General features: G+C 40.5%; 1 protein-coding gene across 9 annotated transcripts in view; it reads left to right on the top strand.

The window, feature by feature from the left end:
- The window catches only part of LOC111243547 (uncharacterized), a 48,196-nt gene that overhangs the window by 11,467 nt on the left and 14,816 nt on the right, over positions 1-21,913 (top strand). For 6 of the 9 annotated variants that reach the window (XR_015319810.1, XR_015319809.1, XM_022789300.2 and 3 more), the window contains exons 2-5: positions 5,779-6,376; positions 6,739-7,112; positions 9,030-9,244; positions 20,068-20,209. Coding sequence is in view for 7 of the 9 variants with exons in the window: in XM_022789300.2 (XP_022645035.1) it covers positions 6,181-6,376; positions 6,739-7,112; positions 9,030-9,244; positions 20,068-20,209 (927 nt within the window). In the remaining 2 variants the exon portion in view is untranslated. The remainder of the gene's footprint in view (positions 1-5,778; positions 6,377-6,738; positions 7,113-9,029; positions 9,245-20,067; positions 20,210-21,913) is intronic. The other 3 variants (XM_022789303.2, XM_086978411.1, XM_086978412.1) reach the window with 1 other exon arrangement.

The raw sequence follows: 21,913 nt of genomic DNA, 5'->3' as shown, positions 1-21,913 counted from the left end.
ACAACGTACGAAAGGTTGTGGATTGTCGTTTTATATTGAGAAGGGGTTCTATTTTTGAAAATTCCCAACGACTGATGTTTCTATTGTGGAAAGCGTGGAGTTCAGTGTAGCCTGCACTCTCTACTCTAAGTGAATTTAAATCAGAGCTAATTGAAAGATGTTGTTTTCCGGCTTAATTGATGAAAACAAAGTTCCGGACGTTAACTCAATCTTCGAGCTAACGTGAGGCAATGCGCCACTATTCAAAGACGGTTCTTCTTGGTTGTTTTCTATTTCGAAACTTTGCAAATCAGTCCCTTAAAGCCACGGCACAAAATCAAAGCATTCGTCAAAATCACGGACACAAGCAGAACCATTGCGCACTATACCGACTGCCTCGAAATCAGCCGAAATTCGAGGGTTTCGTCGCTGACTTTTTAACCAGATTCTGCTATCGGCTGTGTATAGCTATCGCTTTGATCTCATCTGTGGCCGTTGCAAAAGAGAGCTAGCTAAAAAATGACCCCAGCACTGTTGCGTGCCATTGTTTCAAAATCACATCCGTTCAATTCTATGCTGTCGTTTACGGTCAGCGGGTTATCTTTGAAATGGTAGCGAATTCTATTGCATCATATATCATTTGCCCAATGAACGAGATAGGAATAAGGACGGGCCACGCAAGTGGATAAAGGCCTGCCGCCCACCGAGTAGAACGTTTCAAGGGCCACTATGTGAGTCTTCTATTTTATGCAAATAGTACCGTTACTTAATAAACAGAAAATGAGAGGACGTATATCGCGTCTATCATCGCTCACAGACAGATGTAAGAACGTGCAAAGGGATACGACACTGGAAACAAATAAATTTTGGCCTTCTCCGCTTCCTTTTGAAACGACTATGACGTTGACTAACGTAATTAATATTGCTTCATTCACCTTTCGATAAACATGGCAACTTTTGAGAAACTTCAGAACATGTTAGATCGACGCGGTCGCCTACACGTGTACGGTAGAAATTTTAGGAGGGACTCTAGATAGTGTACTCGATCTTAGATCCTCTCCAGCAGGAGGAAACGATGTGAGCGTGACATACCCCTAGATGTATAGGGTAGAGGGGACCGAATCATGGATCGAAAATTTATTGGACAAGTTCGTGTGTTTTAATGTACTAATTATACTGTGGTAGGTCTAGCCCTTATGGTATAGCAATTGTTTGTACACGGTTTGATGTATTTTGCCATTCATTAAATGTTTCTGCGCTGTCTTGGAATGGTGGCGGTCCATTATTTATTTATATATTTATGCCTTATCAATATTACCAAATATCAATACCTGCTCTCTTATTTTTCCAACAAACGCAAAAAATGTAATCTCTGTAACTTGTAACTTTTTAATAATCTAACCAGAGCACTTCGTCATATAACGGAATAGTGGTATGAGGTGAATAGCAGTCTTCTCAGATTCGTTCAGTAAATTTCGGATATTAGAACCGACATACCAGGCCTAAATTTTCAACATTTAAAGATGTAACATGTATAAAACACGTTAGGTTTGTGTCGCTAATTTCGTACGAGATGCGTGACGCTTGGCATAACACTGGGCCAGTCCCGGAGCCTGAACATTCTAGCACAGATGTTATAATGAATTCCAAATCACATGCTAAAATAGTATGAGCGAACTCTGATCTATACTTCATCGAGAGCTATTTTCTTTTTTATGTTTGCTACAAACTGGATACGTGCGTCCAAAGTGTGATTGAGCCAACTTCGCCTTTCAATAATATACCCTTTACGAAAATAAGCCTTAACCGTGCGCTGCTGTACTATTCTGCTACCAACATTAAATACAATTTTTATGAACGGCTTAAAGTTAGGGGAACGCTTTAATCATCATTGTTATGGGAGCTAAAGTGCCGCCTGGACAGATTAAAATTAGAATATAAAGCGGTAATATTATGTTTTTTTTTTCTTATTTTACTGCTTCTCATTCTCGATAGTCGAAAACTCTTTGTTTGTTCGACCAGAAGTCGTTGCTTAGCTTTGTCTAACAAGTTGATTTAGTGCAAAAACCGTGTTTCAATACCGAGTCTAGCGTATCGTTGTCCGGATTATATGTCGATGTTCCTGTTCGGTTTTGGGCTCTAGAGATGGTATACTGGGTGAAAGAGAAGTTAAATTCCCACCTTAACTTTTTGTTTTTGTAACGAAACTCCGTAGCCAGCATCTTACCAGTATACATGTACCGTGCCTGTAAGTTTATAATCATAAATAGTGTCCTATCTATCAGTGATCCACCATCATGCAAGGCGATCCTTCCTGAAATCAAAAACGCCGGAGAACAGCGTGCTTTAGATCGAGAATAGAGTTTTTGAATTTGCCAAATCAATTTTCGAATAGTATAATTAGTTATGATGCGGTCATTTTATACGTTAACTTATTGCAAGCACTTTCGGTAGCTTCTTAACATAGGTTAACAATGAGAAAAAAAAAAACGCTATAAGTGATGCTTCTTATCGGTTGACATACTTTTTCAAATTGTCGAAGTTATTGTTGAAATTTGTAACCCGAATAAAACGATGATGACGCACCTGTAGAGCGCGAACAAATTTTCCAGCCGTATGTAAGGCTGGATATATAGGCGACACCTTAGTAAAGGGAAGTAGTAGATCAAAATGGCCGTAACTGATGTGACCTCCTAATACGTAGATCCTAAGGCTGGAATTATATTTTAAACGAATTCATAATAACGGTGTTGTAACCTGACGTGTTTCAACTCTACCGTTTGCTTGCGCCAATAAGGTATGAACTTGGTGTTTGTCTGATATTTTGGGCCGGTGGCATTTTATTCTCCGTGAGACATGCGTGAGAAACTCAGTGGGTCTGCTAACTTGGGCCAGGCCCATCTACTGTCGCTAAATATATTATCACAGTGTACATCTGGAACGTACAATAAACGAGACATCGTTACGTTGTATTGACTGATATTATGAGTACTGTGTACTTCTTCAATAGATAAAATAGGTAGAACTGTTTTTTATAGAAATTTCGAGATTCTTGCTACCCTCTACAGACACAGGCCATCCAACGGGCTCCTCTCTATCTATGGCTGATATTACACTTAAACTCATAGTCGAGTATATCAATAATGCGTTATATAGTAATGAGGATTGTTCTTATGAAGCTCAATTGTGGTCTAGATAACCGAGTTTGAAGCCATAATTTGAACTAAACAATACGTGATGTATATCAGATGTAGTTTTTCTTTTGTCTTCAAATAGCCTATACTTAGCAAAGGCTTTCGGCTAGAGTTTTTACGTAATAAATAAAACTGAACGCAAGCTTAATCTGTTTATATCTACAAAATGGCGTCTATCAGTCCGCTATCCGGGTAAATTTTTTTCTCTTTCTGAAATTCATACACGTATATTTTCGTGGGAAGCCTTCTAATGCATAAAGGCAACAACATTGCTAAGATGCTGTTTCAACTTGAATACATCTTCTAGAAAGTACGCTAAGCTCGCTCATTCAGTGACGTACTGTCTCCGTTCTGTATGCTTGGTCACCACTATCAAACGCTGAATTCGAGCATCGATACACCGGAAATATCGAGAAAGCAAGGTGCGTGCAGGGTTCGCTACGTCGTCGTAAGGCACCGCGCAAATGACCTTGAAGGCCAATCGTAAAGTTGTATCAATTTCGGGTATCTACATTTCCAGTATTTGAGGGCTTGTTTTATTTGGCCTAACTAATAATAGTTAGCATACCAGTACGGAACAGAGTGGTAAATATTTGCCCAATATTCACCTACGGAGAAAAAGGCCCTTGACATTGCCTGCGTCGGTCCATTACCCCTTAGTACTGCACTATCGTTGTCGTCGAGAATCATGTACAGGCAAAAGCAGTCACAGTAAAAGGAAGTTAGCTCAAGCAAGCTATACGGGGTATGTTTGTCCAACGGTACGTTATTTAGCGTATCTTGTAGCGAAATCCCTGTTTCGGTACGTCTCAACACTGAATTGAAAAAAAAAAAAGTCAGTCATATGTTGTTTTTTCACCCTTTGAGAAGGTGGTAGACGTCAGAGATATTTCTTTTTATTATTTTTAGTTGTATTATTAGGGTGTTTTATCTTCGGGGGCAGAAAACGGGGTCTGTTGGTGGGTCGTACGTGTTACCACGTACGCAAACCAAGTCGGTCAGCCTTTGGCCAGCATCGAATAGACAGGCATAAATCAGAAACGGAATTCACTATGAGAACGACACATCCCGCCAACTGAGGTGCATTTATCGAAGGCATGTACGTCACATAGGTTAAATGAAATTAACTATTGGGCGCACTAGTTTGTATGCTTATGTTACATGGAATACTTAACACTCCAAATCAAGCCGTGGATCTATTTGTAAATTATTCATCGTACCATCTGCTATAACAGCAGAGAACAGTATCAGAGCAACTGAGTGTAAGCGTTTTTGGCGGAAATAGAGATTATTATCATAACTGGGTGCTATTGCTTTTCCAAAAGCCTGCAATAAATATATGTTCAGTCAGGACTAATAATAGATCTTGATTATATATAAATCGTATTTATATAGTAATCATAATAACGTTATAGATAGGATATTTTTACTCTTAATTAAATTGTGAAGAGACATTTCTTCAAAACGTCAACTGATACTTATTTTTTAAGTACGCAACTAAAAGAGAGAAAGAACGTATTCAATGAAGTCGACAGGGGTGTCTACAATAAGTGGCTACCATACGTGAAATGCTTTAGCTGATGGGCGGTAATTCAGCTGACGCATCATTCATTATAGTCTTTTATTTAAGCAAAATTTTGACTGTTTTCTTTTTGGATAATTTTTTTAAATATCTGAATATTTGTAATATTCCAAATATTACTGTTGGAAGAGCAATGAAATATGATTGTTTAATCATTCTTTAACGAATTAGGTTTTTTGCCCATCGAACTACCGTTATTTAGTCATCATAATTTTCACGCAATGACGATTGATGCAGCATAATCCTCGGCTTTCATCGTGTGAATTATAGGATAATGCGATTCATAGTAGTATCCTTGTAGTCGAAATTTCGATCATTGATTATGTAACCCAGTTTGGAGGTATTTACTTATCCACCGGAGAGCTCCTTTTCGAAGCTAGTCACTAGTCGTGCATTGAAACCGCGACAATCCATAATTACTATCGACAGACAGCGGCGTTAGCTGACGAAGCTGCTCAGTCACCTATCGCCCATTGTCTATCCTATATTATTTTGCGCAAGGCCAACTATTTTCCATTTAGCATTTGCGGCAGTAGCACTAAACTTTTAAGCGATATGTTCGCTTGCCGCTACGTGCTTTGTCGTGCTGCTAAATACAGCAGGTGCGCAACCCACGAGCTAATCAATTCGTCATGTTTTTTTATATGGCCAATACGCATCAGGTCGGTTTGTGAATAGAATTGTTCGTTCTGTCGCAGGTTCGGCTTAAAACATTGCTCGTCCTGCATGTAGTCTTGCGTATACATACAGACGGTAGCAGGCATCACTTGAAGGTCCGGCTAATAAAAACAGGTAGAAGAAAATGTTTTCCTATACCGTTTCGTTAGGTAGTTTTCGTTAGCTTCTTGTTGGTCGAATCGGTCGGTGTCTGTTTATCAACTACAGTATAATGCGGTAGGCTACCGCCACGCTTGAAGTACATAATGATAGTACATAGGTGAGGTCGACCAGCGCCCAACGCTCAATTCGGCGACGTTCATTACAACGGCCTTGCTGATAGACCTTACACAATTATTATTCTAGTTGTTTCAAGTGCATTGCAGAACCTGCGACGCGTTCAGCGCCATCTTTGGTTCCACCCGCCGCTCGTGAGCAGGCCGGCCGGCCGGCCGGCGGCTGCCGCAACAAATTACGTCAACGCGACTTGTATTGACTCGCCTTTTCGCGCATCGTCGTCGTCTTTGCCGTCTTCAATATTTACTGTAACTCCTGTTAGTTTGCCTGTACTATCACCACCGCCATTCCTCCTGCTGCTTCGGCCGTGGTTGAGGAGGCGCTCGCAAGCGAGAAAGGGTGGCCGGCGAGCGCTAAGCGGTCGTTGGTCAGGTAGCAATCGCTGGGTGGCGGTAAGGTAAAGGTAGGCGAAAGAAACAACGGAAGAAAGAAAGGCAGGGAGGCAAGCAGCCTTCCTACCAACTAACCAGCATGCGCAAGTCGACGCGTCACCGTTACGTCGAGGTCGGCAAAAGGGGCCAACGCCACATGATGCTCGTCATGGAGGATGCACCCAGACGCGTAAAGATCAAGAAGCGGCCCTCAAATCAGTGGAAGGATAATCCCTCCATCGTTGTCGAGGAAAGCTCTGATCAGGACGAACAGGGAGGAATAGGCACCTCAAAACGTGAGTATCACCATTACTAACCCATCAACCAAGAAAACAACCGATACTGATGACTAGCAGTCAATCATTTCCTTTAGCATATGCCCACTGCCACCTCAAATGCCTTATTACCATCCTGCCGTCAAGTTCAGACAGGCACACATTCAGTATCCCATCATTTGTCGACATATCTGTCCGCATAGCACAGAGTAACGTCTCCTAAAAATCTACTCTTTTTACTACATGCAAAAAGCCAGCACCACGAGGAGTCCTGTAATCAGGCGCAATGCCCGACCAGTCGTCGTGGTGGCAGAGGTTTCAGGCGGCCATTGAAAAAGAAGTGTTCCTCATTTTTCTGTTCAACTCAAACATGCTTGTTAAAGGTGAGGGCGGAGATTACCTGTACGAGGATAAGAACCGTGATGATGGTGATCAGGTTTCGGACCACGAAGGTGACGACGCGTCGGATAAGTCGCAGTCCGAGAGCGAAGAGAAGGATAAGGACGAGATCGGTAAAGACAAACATGACGAGGAACGTTTCTACTCAAAAACCTTCCTCGAGTTGGCGACCAAGTCCGCTCTGAAAAAATCCGATGTCGGATTGACCAAGGACAACGACGATGGAAAATACGCGGCGGAACTTGACGCCAGTGGGCTGCTAAGCCTTGAAGAACACTTACTGTTAATGGAAGGACGGCTGATCGAAGATATTTCGAACATCGTTCGCGAGGAACTAGCTGAATTCAAGCGACTGTTCGTAAGTTGAGCGTGCGCCCTGTAGTGCTTTCTACTTTGTAATTTTATAACCTTATCTAAGTAAAATTTAATTTTGCACCCTATATGCACTATGTAGATTGTATTAATCTCCATCCAAACATGTTGATGTATTACTATTTCTGCCAGTAATCTTCTAATTACGCATATGCATGTACATGTACAAAATGTACGTGTTGTACGAGGGTGTGGCCGTACCTTCCAATACTTTCAAGTGTTCATTTATTTAATAATCAGTTTCAAACCGCTGATTTAAACGCGTCCAATCAGGGCCATTCTAATGCGTGGAACAGAACGGGGACCAATCAGGTCAGTTAACCTAATGTGTGTCCGTTTGTTAACGATCAAAACATTTGTTTTTTCTATTTCACCTAACTCTACTTTGTGCACCATATAGGCTTTGTGTGTTTGTTTCTCTATTCGGTATGTTTTATTCGTACGCACTAGCTTCATATTGCCTCAAATCATATCGCCCAGCAAATTGATTCCGTGATGCGAGTATGTCGCTATATTTGTGCTACACTTTCACAAACCACCCCTAAGATCGCCAAACTAAGATACTTCAATGAGGCTGATCATTAGCCGACGTCAAGCAACGCTACTCTGCGATGAAGATGGCCACGCCAAAAGAGCCGACGATCGAATCGTAGATCATCGGCCTGCTGTACCGTGTTATTAGCGGACAAATTGAGCGAGTATTGCGGGTAGTGTGTATATGAGGCAGAGAGAAAAAAGGATGCTTTGTACATACGTGTCTGCGTATGTACGTATTTAGGAACAACCACCGACATCAATAAGGGCTACCAATAGGCACCAGAAAAGTGAGAGTGAACAGCGTTAGAAATGACTGCATGGCACGCGACGCAATGCATGTGACGCATGATCCACGCGAGATCCTCACAGTATAACACGTTAATTACTGCATGTAGTGATGTATAGGGGATTGTCTACACGCAAGAGTGCGTGGATGCTGAACAGGTTCGCTTGTCCATTCAATCGTAAGGAAATGGGAGCACTGAAGACAAGTGAAGCCTAGTGTATCAGTTTTCGGTATTCTGCCCGCTAGAAGCAAGCGTTCTTTTCTTCCAGAGTTAGCGGGATGTGGAAACGAAACAAAGGGGGGGCAAACAACAGAATAAAACGTCTGTCTTCGCAAGGAGCTCAGTAGGGTCTTCTTATTGCTAGAGATATACTAAATCACGGGTAGCCCCGGTAAGTGGCTGACCGCTCCGACAAACTTCTTTTTTCTGCCGTTTCACTTCGGCTGATAATATGTATAGATGCCATTGTTGTATAGTGTCATTTTAGATACGCGACTCGTAGATACCCTATTCTTGGATGAATTGATGAGACACCTCCATCGTGTCAGCATGCTGTGCGACATTTAGGCTGCGTGACACAATGTTACGCATTTGGCTTATGATAAAAATTGTATGACGCACACGAAAGCAGTCATCGTGACCTCGTACTAACAAAAACCTAGCAAAATTACAATAATAATAATAATAATAGAATTTTTAAATTCGGATATCCGTAAACTTAAATGATTTTAGCACATTAAACAAATCAAATGTTAGGAACTAAGCGAGAAAAATAAGGGAAAAAGAAGGTATCTTAGAGCGTACGTAAATTTCGACCACACTGGGCGTGCATTGTTGTAAGTGCCTGTCATTCCTCTAAACCAGTGACAAACGCTGATTTTTGGCCAATGTTTCGGTCATTGGAGACATTACAATTTCTGGTAATCGACGAGTACAATAGACGTTAAATAAAGCAACATGTTTTTCATTTGCGTGTGGTAAACGGCATCCAATTCTAGTCAGATTCATTTTCCTCTTTACTCAATGCTTTTCGTCATGGCTAAATTTCGAGAGAAGTAACTAGCACGTTACATTTCTAGCTGGTGAGCCCCTCCGAAAGTCCTGAGCCTGAGGAGGCTTCTAGCGAGGATTTTGCCGATATGTTCAAAACTTTCGCGAAGTTTGGCGACTCCAAAGGAGCGGGCGATTTGATGAGTCTGTCCAATTCGGATCGTTGGTGGAAACAGGCCAGGGTGATCGATGGACGTCGGCTTACCACGACGGACACGGGCATCTACTTCCGCAAAATCGCCAAGTAAGCAATTAATGAATAAGAATAGGCTTTTATTAGCTTCTGCTTAACGTCGAGTTGTAGCGCCACTTAATCTTCGTTGGATTCTGTGTAGGAAATTAGGCTATCGACGATATAGTGAAGTTGAAATAACTATAATGCATTATTTTCGAAAAAAGAAAAAAAAACTTATTCTCAGAGAACGGCATAAGTGTGAGGTGTTTCGATATCAATCTCCATATTGTATCAATACGAGAACAAAAAAGGGAGAACGAACTTATTTATGAGCGATGACGAATTTTGCTTACCTAACGTCCCAAGCCAGGTAAAATGGCGTGGTCGACAATTCAACCGCTCGAAAGGTTCAATTCTGCTTTTCGTTATTCTTATTTTGTTTTCTCTCTGTAATATTATTGCGGTATTCGTTTGAGAGATCACAATATGGCCGCCTAGTTCAGCAATGTGAATCTCTTTTATTAGATTTCCTTTTTCTAATCACTCGGCTCTGAATAAGACAGCTGACGTATCAGAGACAGTGTTAACTGCTCTTACTATGCTTTTGTTCGCCAAATATATTTACATATATTACAGCCATTGCCTATTGCATTACTACAGCAGATCACTGGTCACAGTGAAAATAAATACCGCTTATTATGTAGACTGATGCCTAACTGTATTCTACCTAAAGTGCTGCAGAGTACACACTTGCATCTTCCACAAAGCCCTTACCCTGGCACACTTGTTTCTCGTAAGTTTTGCTCGTGCGAAAAAAAAAAAAAAAAAAACGCAAAACACAAAATTCACACTTTTCATAGCACAATAACAACCCATTTGTATTAATTCGTCACGGTGCTGCTTTTGAAAAATTTTCGCTTCAAGCTTCCCGTTGCGACCAGTAACTAGCAAATCAAGAATCTACAAAAACGTTTCGTATCTCAGGTTCCCTTAGAGCAGTAGATATTCCTCATTTATTAGCAGAACTGCCCCTAGGCAGGATGAAGGCCGCTACTTAGATAAGACAAGGCACCAGTGGCACTAGAGAGGTTTATGTATCCTACAAAAACAGCCATTTCTAACGAAACCTCATGGGCTCGCAGAAACTGAAAAGAAGAAGAAACTGACTTGACGAGGAAGTATCCATAGAAATGCAGTGACCCCCTAGCCTGAGGACATGTCTATTCTAGCAAAGCTGAAAAAAGCTTCGACTTCCATGAAAGAAAACAACGAACCTTCACTCGGCTGCATAGCGACGGCCGACGCCATGCCTCAATTTCAGAGTTCCCACGCTAGCTATTATATAACGAGCTTGTTGTTTCGCCAAGCCAACATATTCGGACCGCATGACAAGTGCGGCCTGGGTGTGCCGTTAGAATGCCGGTCTGGTTGTTGAATACAATGGACAAAAATGACGCCCTACTTATCTAAGCGAAACTACGGTTTTTTTTATTTATATTATAAGCCCATTTAGATTTAAATGGGCTTATTAGTTATTATGATTAAACAGAGAGCAATTGGCCCACTAGAGCAGAAAGGGCAGTGGTGTACTGAATATCGTTATAAAGTAGTGATCAAAATCGTTGTTAGTAAAGAAATCAATGTCAAGTACATGGTGTTCAGATGAGCTGATACCGCCCTTTGGTCAAAGTAACGCAGCTAGCCGTTATTAAAAGATAGCATAATTAAAAGGTTTGTGTTAACAAATATTGTAGATCTAACTCTCGAATTGATTCAGTTTTGATGTATGAGACTGTGGCCTGCCTTTTTAGTTATAGGGGTGCCTATTTCGTATGATATTTGCCTATATATCGTCGACAGATTTTATGATAAGCCTATTTTATGACAAGCCCTAGAAAACATAAAGCAGTATTATGAATTGTTTCAATGATTGGAACAACAGCTCCATAGCTGTTAGATATCGAGTAATTAATTATACCAGAATGACCTTTATACTCTAACGTAAGTCGTATTATAAATTGCGATAAACCGTAACAAATTTCATCCGCACGACTTATTGCAACGAAATTAATGATATATATATATATATATATATATATATATATTGGTTTTTTGCCCGAGGCAGCTTAAAATAGCAAAACTTAAACAAATTCATTAATTAAGCAAACAAGCTACAAGCATTGCTGATAATGATTGAATGGTTTGTCGTGTTGGCCTTCACTTGAGCTTCACATTGATAAAATAATATCGTGCTGCGAAAAGACACTTCAAAATAGAGTAACACTTCGTTGAGAGCCTCAATATAGGTACAAGTGCAGTAAATAACAAGCGTAGTTTGGCTTCGCAGTATGGTATCCATTGAGAAGACAAAATTTTGTTTCCTTTTTTAAAGTAGCTGCAAATGCGTAGATACAAGTATAGCCGACTGAGCCAACGCGGAAGGCAAAAACAAGATAGCGTTTCCTTTCTTCTATTTGTGTAATAGGCAATTGACGGTTTCATTAATGATCTTCTATTACAATTTATCTGCACTGCTATTGAACGATTCAAACTGCGCGCCTTTGAGCTATAATTTGTTCTCAATACGTTGGTCGCCTTTAGCGACCTTGGTAATATCCCACATATTTAAGCATTTGTATTTCTAATTTAATCAGCATCGGGCAGTCGACGTGGAAGACAGCGTCTTATTTGCTTACTAGTTCCGGACAATCATTTTAAATGGCTTGCTGCAATGTTCTCCATTGTCGACAACAAAGGTCCATATTAGCTGCTTTTCCAGGCACGATCCTTTTTAAGTTTAATTCGTGTGGCACCCAAACGTCGAGCGTTTCTTTGTAGCCAGCTTTCTTCAAATCAGTTGCATGCTTAGTAATATCATGGCTACTCAAGTGCCGATCGTGTCCAAATTTCGCTACAATTTCATCAGCTTTTCCCGTAATTGGGCTAGCACTACGGAGAATATCTTTATATCGAAACGAATGCAATAGTCCCTTCTTTGCGCCATTCGTTCAGATGACACATCTTTTCTTATTGCGCTGTAGAAATCTGTACCGCCATCGTGATAAAACTGTAAAAATATTACGTTGTTACAAGTGGATTCGCCGAACTTCGAGATATAAAATACGTTTGAACTGAATAATGAGTTTTGATATGCGTCAGAGGTTCTCTTCTCCTATTTCTTCCATTCCAGGGCCCTTGCAGCTTCGGGATAGCCGTATACTTACTGTTCGCGTTCCTACATGTAATTTCTTTATCGGTAGTTTCCTGAAGTAAGTCTGTAGTTGAATGTATGTTGCTCCTTTTAGGGCATGCAAGGCCCCATAATGACACGGACATAAGTCCATAGAGTAAGTGGCTTGAACCCCGACTTGAATATTCCTTTGTTTAACACAAAAGTAACTGAGGCATGGCATTGGGATTTGGTATTCTCATCAAATAGCCACTCTGCGTGCTCACAATTGCCGTGCTGACAGTCTATGGATGTCAATTGAGGAACTCAAAATGGCAAGCTGCATTAACTGTTTCAATTTCGACGAGTATTCCATAGAAGTAAATGCCACTAATATCTATCGCAAGCCCTATTATCACCTCGTATCTGAACATACTCAATATTACCACCGAACATGAAGACGACGCCATCTCACCTGGTCCATGTCTGGCTGGCGGCAAAGACAGAATTATGCCTTGCCTATGGTGACTGTATGTTTACGAGCATTTCTAACTGGTCCAAGTCAATTCATGGGGAACCCCTTTTTTACTCATTCTCAGCATTTGGATTGTGGTTGTGCAACACATTACATGGGAAACGCCAGTTTTTTTTTCCGATAGAGCGCTTAAACTTTAAGCTCTGCCTGCGTAAAAAGCTTTCCTGGTTGCGGGAATGTGTTTTTGTCCTTCGAATATCGACACCTTCTTGCTTCATCTTAAGGCATTTGCATCATTTTTGTATCCTGTTGTCGCTTAAGGCTTCCCTACCTAACCTCTTCACCAATTTCCTATGCATTTCTGAATAGATACTGGAATAAAAACTGGGTCATTAAACATTGATTTTTGCAACTGAAAAATGTTTTACGTACCAAATAGAGGCGCGTAGTTTAAAGGCCGTTCAATTTAAAAGGTCTGCTGAATTCGGCTGTAACAACTTAATATAACCGGTCTTTACAGAAGTGTCATTTTTTTTCAAGACACTAAATCTAAATAAACCATCATTTTAGCACATCTACTTATTACGTGAGATACGTGGCTAAAGAGTTATTTAGCTAGAAAAACGGTCGACAACTTAATATCTAATATGCCATAAAAGTGCGGGTCAAAGATAATATGGTACCACAATAGTACGGAACGAACCTGCTGGTACCTTGAAAAGTCATATATATGCTCAGAGTCGTTTGGCGAAATAGCAGATTCCCAGGCAAACACAATATCGGAACGTATTCGTAAAAGTCTCATCGTTTAGACAGAATATGCATTAAAACCACACGTATTTGCTATGTCGCAGGACTCACACGATTCAAATAGCCATCTTCGTAGCTAGCAACACGTTTCTCAAACCGTCACAGCTTTAACTCTTCGGTCACAACTTTGTTGTTACGACTCATATACGACTGCATAGGCATACGATCATGTTAGAAGCGTCTGGCTATTCCAGTCGCATTTGATCACCGTAAAGAACTCACCAAGAGGATTTTGCACTTATAAATTATAACCTAATCCTTGCCATTATCTCAACAATATTAGACCCATGATTTATATAAGAGCCGAACAAGTGATCATCATCCCAAATGTATGCAGCCAGTAGAAACATGGTAGATACGCTGAAAATGGCTCAAGCGCAAGTGGCACGATGAAGATTAATGAAGCCGTTGACAAATAATCCCATGTAACCCTGTAGTCTTTTTGCCATATTGAACGAGCTTGCCAGGCGCATCTTATTCCGGCAAAGTTAGTACGAAGTAACTACATCAAATCATACAAATAGGTGTTTCTCTTACAATACATTATTATATCGTAAATGGAATTTTACGGCATACATGCTAACTGTGCAGCTTCTCGGCGCGGGCAGTAATTCCTTGTCTCCTCATTAGTTGCTAGTTATTTTTGCAGGTACACATGCCTTTTGCAACTTTCTGCATGAGTAGTGCGCTAGATTATTTTGAACAAGAGTTATCGTACTAAAAGTGATTGAAGTATACTGGGTTAATGCAGACGTTTGCAGAAACAAATGGCGCCTTAAACTTCTATGTCACAAATTCATAGTTCTGAGTAAATTGTCAGGTAGAAGGGTGCATACCCACTACAAAGTAGATCTCGGTTTTTTCTTGAAGGATTGCAATCAAGTGTACAGGTGTACATCTATGGCTTGCACTATGTCCGTGACGTTTACTTGCCGTACATCCTTAGGCTTCATTGAGAGGCCATATCGACTAATCTCAAGGAAACTGTCGCCAGAATAAACCGCATCCACGTAAAAGGTTTAAGCTTTGAAATTCGGAATTGACTGTCTATTCTATAATAATGTTTACGTTTATCTATTAATTTTATGATAACGGTTACGTAGTAAATGTTGTTTATTCCCGTGCTCAAATTCGTTTTGAAGCCGAATAAGAGCTTATGACCGTGCACTATTTCTGTATGCGAGTCTATTTGTCATACGCCACCGTCTATGAAATGTCACTTAGACTCGTCGATCTCAACGAAGTCAATTCGACCTCTAAGTTCCGTGATATGAAAAACTACCTTTGAACTTTTTTTTTTTGAAACATTTCGAAGACAGTTGTCGAATTGCTCACAGCGGCTTATGTAATAGCTTCTAGCAAGGGTATTCTATGGGACTTGTGTTTTTAGGGTGATATAGCCTGATTTACTACACTTTACTATGTGTACATGAACAAAAACTCTCACCATTTAGTAGCCCTTAGCTTTGGTCAATATTTGTCTTATGTGTTTCTGTTGCTCCCACAATCTTAGTGTTTGTTAGATACAGAGAAATTTCGTTAAAGATCCGTACGTACTTTAAGAAACTACCGATCTTGGGCTTCCATTGTAGCGACGCCCCCTCTAACTTGTAGGAATCACGATGTCGAAGAAGGGAGTACGGATCGGGCAATATCATATTCCGGAGGAAGGTAGGAATCACGAAATCAGAAATTTATCTGCGTTCCGTCACTTAGGAGTGGATAGATGCTTTATGATGAAATTCTGGAGCTTACCAGGTGCACTGGCTTGGATTGTGTAGATTAATCAAACCGACCTCGGCGGAAGTGGCAAACGAGCAAAAACATCCGCTGTTGTTATCAGTTATTGTAGTGGGGGCCGATTCGCATAAAGTTAATTTTTTCCTCTTTTTACTTCCAGTTGAAAAGTCTGTAGATGTATCGACACAAAGTCGATGTACCACGGTCTTCCGCGCACATATTCCAAAACCTCCGAGCTGAGGTGCATTCATTACCAACATATGAGACGTGGCGTATATACACATATATATTTAGTGTGCGCAAGCTTGAATTTAAACTAAACAAATGTGCTATGGTTGTACATTTGTTGGTGGACGCCGGTGCCACCAGTTCGGATAGTTTCAATGAAGTATCGGAAGACCTGATGTAATCTTTTCCTGCGCACTATTAAGAGGTCATTTCGGCCAAAGGGGTAATCCTCTAAGGTTCTTCTCCCTACGATGTATGTGACCGCAAGCTGTCGAACGTGGGTGCGTTTGTCCACAGTCGTGTTTGTATGAAAATCTATATGTTTTGTACATGAAATATGACTTCTACTTCTGCAGGACCTTATCTGATGGTGCACATTTTTTCAAAATTACCCTTTTTCTCATGAAAATCAATATCTATCTCAGCTGATCTTATTTTCATTATCTGAGTAGCGAATAGTACGAATTATTATCGTAACGTCTCGAAAACGTAATCCGAAATCGAAAGGTTGTTTCAAGACAAAAGACTGAACGATCCATTCAAAATATTAATGGAAAACACCACGTCATCGTTGCTTCAGGATTTCGCTGGCACTAGGCAGAAGCTCGCTCCTGGATATACTTCACGCCCTTGGTATAAACTTCCTGTTTGTCGCCACCGCTGTGATTTCGGTTGAGTGGCGGCGTCGCGACTTTCGAAACAATTCAGCCGCCAACTGGTCGGCATTAGCAATTCAATTTATTACGAAAGCATTTAATTTCTTTAAGCATCGAATCGCATTGCGATGCTTTGTCCGGTTGTTTGAGTGACTGTTACAATGTACCATTGGCAGCTAATGGCGATCGCAAAATGGTTTCTTATCGGTGACGTAACAGATTTCCGCATGGACACATCATGAGGCTGACGTTGTTGTATATAACGCTATGATATCGATACGAATCATGCTCTCGTACCTGATTCTATCAAGTACAAGTTTCGTGTACTTACGTGACGTCATTAAGGGTAGCGAAGATAATGAACATTGTAGCAAGTTGTACGTGAAAAGCAATTTCCTTGGAAAAAGGCGGGTATTAATAAGTTTTACTTGAAAACTTATTAATACCCCCCTTCTGTCGTTGTGAACAACGTCTCCAATAGAGGAACAACATCTATGTATTTCAATACACGTCGCCATTAAGAATAAAGCAAGTATTGTCGTCGGGAATATGTTAAAGGCCAGATGTTGTTACTGAGCTAGCCTCAATGCAGGACGGTAAATTCCCAAGGAGTATTGATTTCCTAGATAGAATACTGCGATGATGAATTGTAGGGCGATATAAAAAGATCGAATTGATGTTGTTATAAAGGAACATTGTGTTCCAAGCTACGTATCCTATAAATACAATTGAACGTTTACTATTCGTCAAAGTGTGTTACTTCAATGTTTTCAACTGTTTGTATAGAAGCTGATATTTCGAAGCGTTAACCAGCTAAATGTTTACAAACAAATTCTAGGTAAACGTCTAAATGCTATGAACAAGCTGAGACTGGTTTATGAACAGTAACTTGTAGCCCCCATGCTAGATGCGATTTCTGGTATTATCTGGGTCGTAAATGCTTTTTCAATCGTATTATTTCAGTCTCATTATTGGATTACATCATGTTCGTCCTAGACTAACATGACCGCATAGAGAGGGACTTTCGAGTAAAAAGTACATTTGAAGCAATGGTTTCCATGCAGCTATGTAAGCGCGAAAACATGCAAACTAGCAAATTGCTATTTTCTGTTCTTCAGAAGTATGTGTCACGCAGGCACTCTGAAAACAAAACATTTTTTTCTCTATTTCAGCAGGTTGTTTCTACATAAAGCGTACAATACAGTGTCGCTATTTTGCGTTTGTATAATAGACACATTCTGTATATGGAACAATACTGCACTAGTTGATGCAAATATAATTTTCTATCGTTAGTATGAAATACTGGTAGGATCTACGAACATTTGTTCTTACTGATCTTCGAGTGGAATTACTTGAAAGACAGTCTTTAGATCACTTCCTTGGTAAATCTATTTAGCATATGTTCAAGCTCAGTAACATAAACTTTTGAGAGACGTTTATTTTCAGAAAACAAAGCTTATCTATGATTTTTTTTGTTGCACGCTATCGACGGTTGAGCATACGGGAGATTTCTCTTGACGGTTGCGAGTAGGAAGACCTTTATACTAATTGGTATGTAGTTGAAATAAACGAGAATGCTTTCGAAGATATTGCAGCTGTGCCACGTTTGCGTGCCCCTCTGGTAAGCCGAGTTCTACCTCATCGACTGCTAGTTGAAACTCATGTAGGTAGTTTCTAATACATAGGTAGTTCTTTGGAATAAGCCTGGTAAATGCTAAGTAAAATCCGCTCGCGTAGATTAAATTGAAACAAAAATAAAACAAACGCGTTAATTAAGGCAAGCCCGTTTTACGAGGCTAGCTTCCGATGATTTACGAATTAGTCGCTATATTGTACGAAGTGGGCGCCTTAGGGCTCGCACAGTTCTTAATGGCTAACTTATTCGGCTCTCCATACATCAGTAAAGCTACCTTTCTTCGATCGGAAATTTGTTCGGTCCTCGGATAATATATAATAGGATCGGAAACCTTCGTAAAGGCCACAATCTTTTTTAAATGAAAAGACATTCACAAAAGCTGTAAACCGACTAAAAATGATAACGAAACGTACGCAAGCCGAAGAACACATTTTTGTGATAAGTTAGTGCGGTTTTATGAAGCACCGTATTGATGTTGAAGCATACAATACTTATACGAAAAATATTCTCGGAACAAAATCTGTAACAATAAGAATCTTTTCGGTGCGACGTGTTACAATTGTATGAAGTTATCAGAAACTCGTTCATGTGTTTCTACACCTACTTCAAGAAGTCGGACGCAAACCAATCGTATCATAAGATATTTCTAGCTATATTTATGATACGTGGAATGCCAGGTAAAGATCGTGCATCAGCTAACTTCCTAACTAACACCCTGTGGTGTTAGTCATTTCACCTTGTTCGGTTTAGACGTTATCCCTATGCCGTGACGAGAATGGTCTCTATACTAGAACAACTTATCCGGCAACTTATTACCATCGATGCCCGGTTCCGACTTCCCACGGTTTGGTGCTGTGAATGCATTTCTCGATACTCAGTCAGAAGTGACTCCTTGAGCTTCAGAAGGTGCTATCTTGTGTATGTCCTGAGCCGGCAGGTTATGATATTACATAGGCGCTATTTGGATAGGTTGAAATAAAATTAGCATGCTACAGACACGAAAGAGGAATTGCCGAACATGTACAGTCTTGAATCGCTTTCAAAGATCGTCGTTTACATTCTACCGTGCTAAATGAACTTTCAACTCAGGCTCTCATAGAATGAGGACTTGAGCTGAAGGCTTTTTTAATTTACGCTTCCCAGTGGTCGAGTCACTTATAGGAAGATAGAAAACATTTTTTCAATATCACTTTGGTCGCTTTGTTATAAGTATAATCGTATTTTCAAGATGTGGTTTTGTACCCATCATGTCGTGATCTGCAAAACATGGGACACTCTTTATGTGCTCATGTTCAAACTTTCACTCAAACTGCGTATTCATTACAAGCCTGGCAATCCAAAGATAACACTTTAAGAAAAAATCTCTTCTTCTTCATTACCAGGCCGCAACCAACGCTTTCTAAACTTTTCATTCGCTTTCAAAATTTACATAGGTCTCGTATTTGTTTTTGCTTTTAGTTTCCGCCAACAGGATCTAAATTTGCTGCGTTCTATTGAAGAAGCAGAGTAAAGTTCCATTGCAAATATAGATATTGCAGTACTTTTCTAAAGGTGCACTTTGTGTTACAAATTTTAATCTAAGATAAGACTGGAGGTCGAGTGCATCTGGTATGCTGACCGTTTATAAATTTTTGACGGTGCCGTCGTCACAAGGTGTATTTAGTCCATATAGTTGACCCTGTTTCGATTTCAAAACAAATTAGCTACTATTGGTTGGATCTTTTAGTAGATAGATAAGATACGCAAGGTAACAGTGCGTGTAACGAGCGTATACTCACAAACAATTTGTTGTCTCTTTTATCTATAAAAACCAAAGGGGAACATTTTCATCTTTATCTTTTTTTTTCTAATAATATTTTTCTAATAAAAAAGATATAAGATATCTTTTTTCGAAATCAGTTTTCTCCGATTTTTTTGGAATCGACATTATCAGCATTGTCTATACTAGAGATAACGTTTACGTTTAGATCACTGTGTACAAATAAATTAGTTATTCAATGTCGGAGCATTTTAGTACCAGTTATTGCCACATTGAAAATACGCTTCCTGTGACATCAGATCGATAAGTCCTCAAATTCTTTTTGGTATTAATGCTCAGCTGGGCAAACAAAGGCATGGGCACAGAAAGGAGTGCTCAGGATATGTTCTAATCACACTGTCACTACTATTTCCGTACAGAACCAAAAGGACTCTGACGTTCCGCGAATACCAGCAATTCGTAGAGGGCGTCGCCAAATCTAAGAAGATTCCTGTCGAGGAGATCCGTTTCAAATTGTGTAACTGCGGGCCGCCATCGTTCGGCGGACGCCCTCCTATCCAGGTGAGAAGCAATTCTTGTTTTTTTTTTTGTTTTGCTTTTTATAAGACCTTAGTAGCATTATTGGTCATAAGGAAAGGCTGATTTCTAGATTATCGAAACTAGCGATACCTATTAGTCGAGGTAAATGGCCCTCTCGTTCGTCAGCGATGACCAAGCAACGTTTGTCGCCATACTGATTCATCGGTAGAAGTGAAAACTTGCTGGTTGGTGGACCATATTTTGTTTCGACCCTACCTAGCGCTGAGTTCAGCTACTTCTAGAGAACAACTTCAAGCCGTAGAAGGCTACTTTAACCGTCGTTTTCTCGAGTACTACACGGCGAACACTCGTCACAAACGACATAGCAAGTTACATCCATGGTATTTGCAAAATATGGACATCGATCAAATATTATCGGCCGTTCTTCATGAGGCCATTAATCGTGAGTGTGGAATCAACAAGTTCGAGCACAGATTTAGCAACGATTTTCGTGGCTAAGAGACGATTAGAGATCGACATAAAGGACTCTCTCAAGGCTTTCTAACTAGCGGCACACACGCCTTTCAACAGAACGGTTCGAACACCGTTCTGTTGAAAGACATGTGCTCAACATGTGCCTTTTGAGTTCGTGCAGTACTCCAGTGAGCCGGGCGACTAACTGCGTTCGTAACTGCGGCGGATTCCTGTGTGGGAATATGCTCGATGACGTCGTCTGTAGCTTCGTTACCTGAGACAAAGACTCGTTCGAACAAGCTTAAGCGCATAGATTTCCAGGAATTAATTTTGTCGGTAGCCATCGTTACGTCGTCTGGGATGTCTCAAATATATGCTGCATCTTCCTTTACAACACTGGAGGCAGCACAACAGCATAATCTTCTGTTAACAAGATCACCAAGTCACTATTTTCAGCGCGGATACAGATATTCTTTGTGCTTTTAATTACTTAGCATTCAAATCCGCAAGACATCAGTTTGAAGAAGCCAGGTGGCCGCGATACTCCATGTTGGTAAGAGGAGTGAAAAACATCAGCAACTAGCCACCAGAGCCATTTTCTCAATGCTGCCAAGTTGAAGAAACAATATTTGTGCTGCTCTGCTCAAACCGCTTTAACGAGCATCTTTCGCGAACCCCTCTTGCGCAAAGCACAATCGTAAACTCCCTCTAGATATATTGCTCAATCACTGACATCAGCTGATATCTGTGAAAGGATTTGAGTGTGACTACGCTAACCTTGTTAGCGGATCGAGCATCCAAAGTAAGTTGAAAACACGTCGTGAAACATGCAAGGAGAGGCTCCTTTTTCGTATTGGAATTGAACGTAACTTAGCTAAGCATTTAACAATGTTCTAGCAGCAGACAGAGAGCCAAGAACAGACTTGAGCTCTAACCGCTATAAATTACATTTGATGGCTTCTATGTGCGCTTTCTACGCATTAATACTGCTTAGTCAAATCGCAGCAAATGCTTCGAGGCTCTCTGTCACTCCGAGACGTTTGACCGAATTTTCTAAGCTTTCGCACTTCAGAGTCGACAGGTCAATCCTCCGGGGCTGACTAGGCGTAGGCTCTTTAGCGCACTGATTGATAGTCGTAATGGCAATGACGGCGGTAGTCCCGAAACAGCTTCGCACTTTTACGCGTTTATGTAGCGTTCAATGGTCTAGAGGGCCTGCTACCGCTGGTGTTAGACAAATTGAGTAGTTTGTAATACGGTAGCTGTTTGAAA

This window comes from Varroa destructor, unplaced genomic scaffold, assembly GCF_002443255.2.
Source record: "Varroa destructor unplaced genomic scaffold, Vdes_3.0 BEIS01000001.1, whole genome shotgun sequence".
In the NCBI taxonomy this organism is placed as follows: Eukaryota; Metazoa; Arthropoda; class Arachnida; order Mesostigmata; family Varroidae; genus Varroa; species Varroa destructor.
This window is presented reverse-complemented; position numbering and strand designations above follow the sequence as displayed.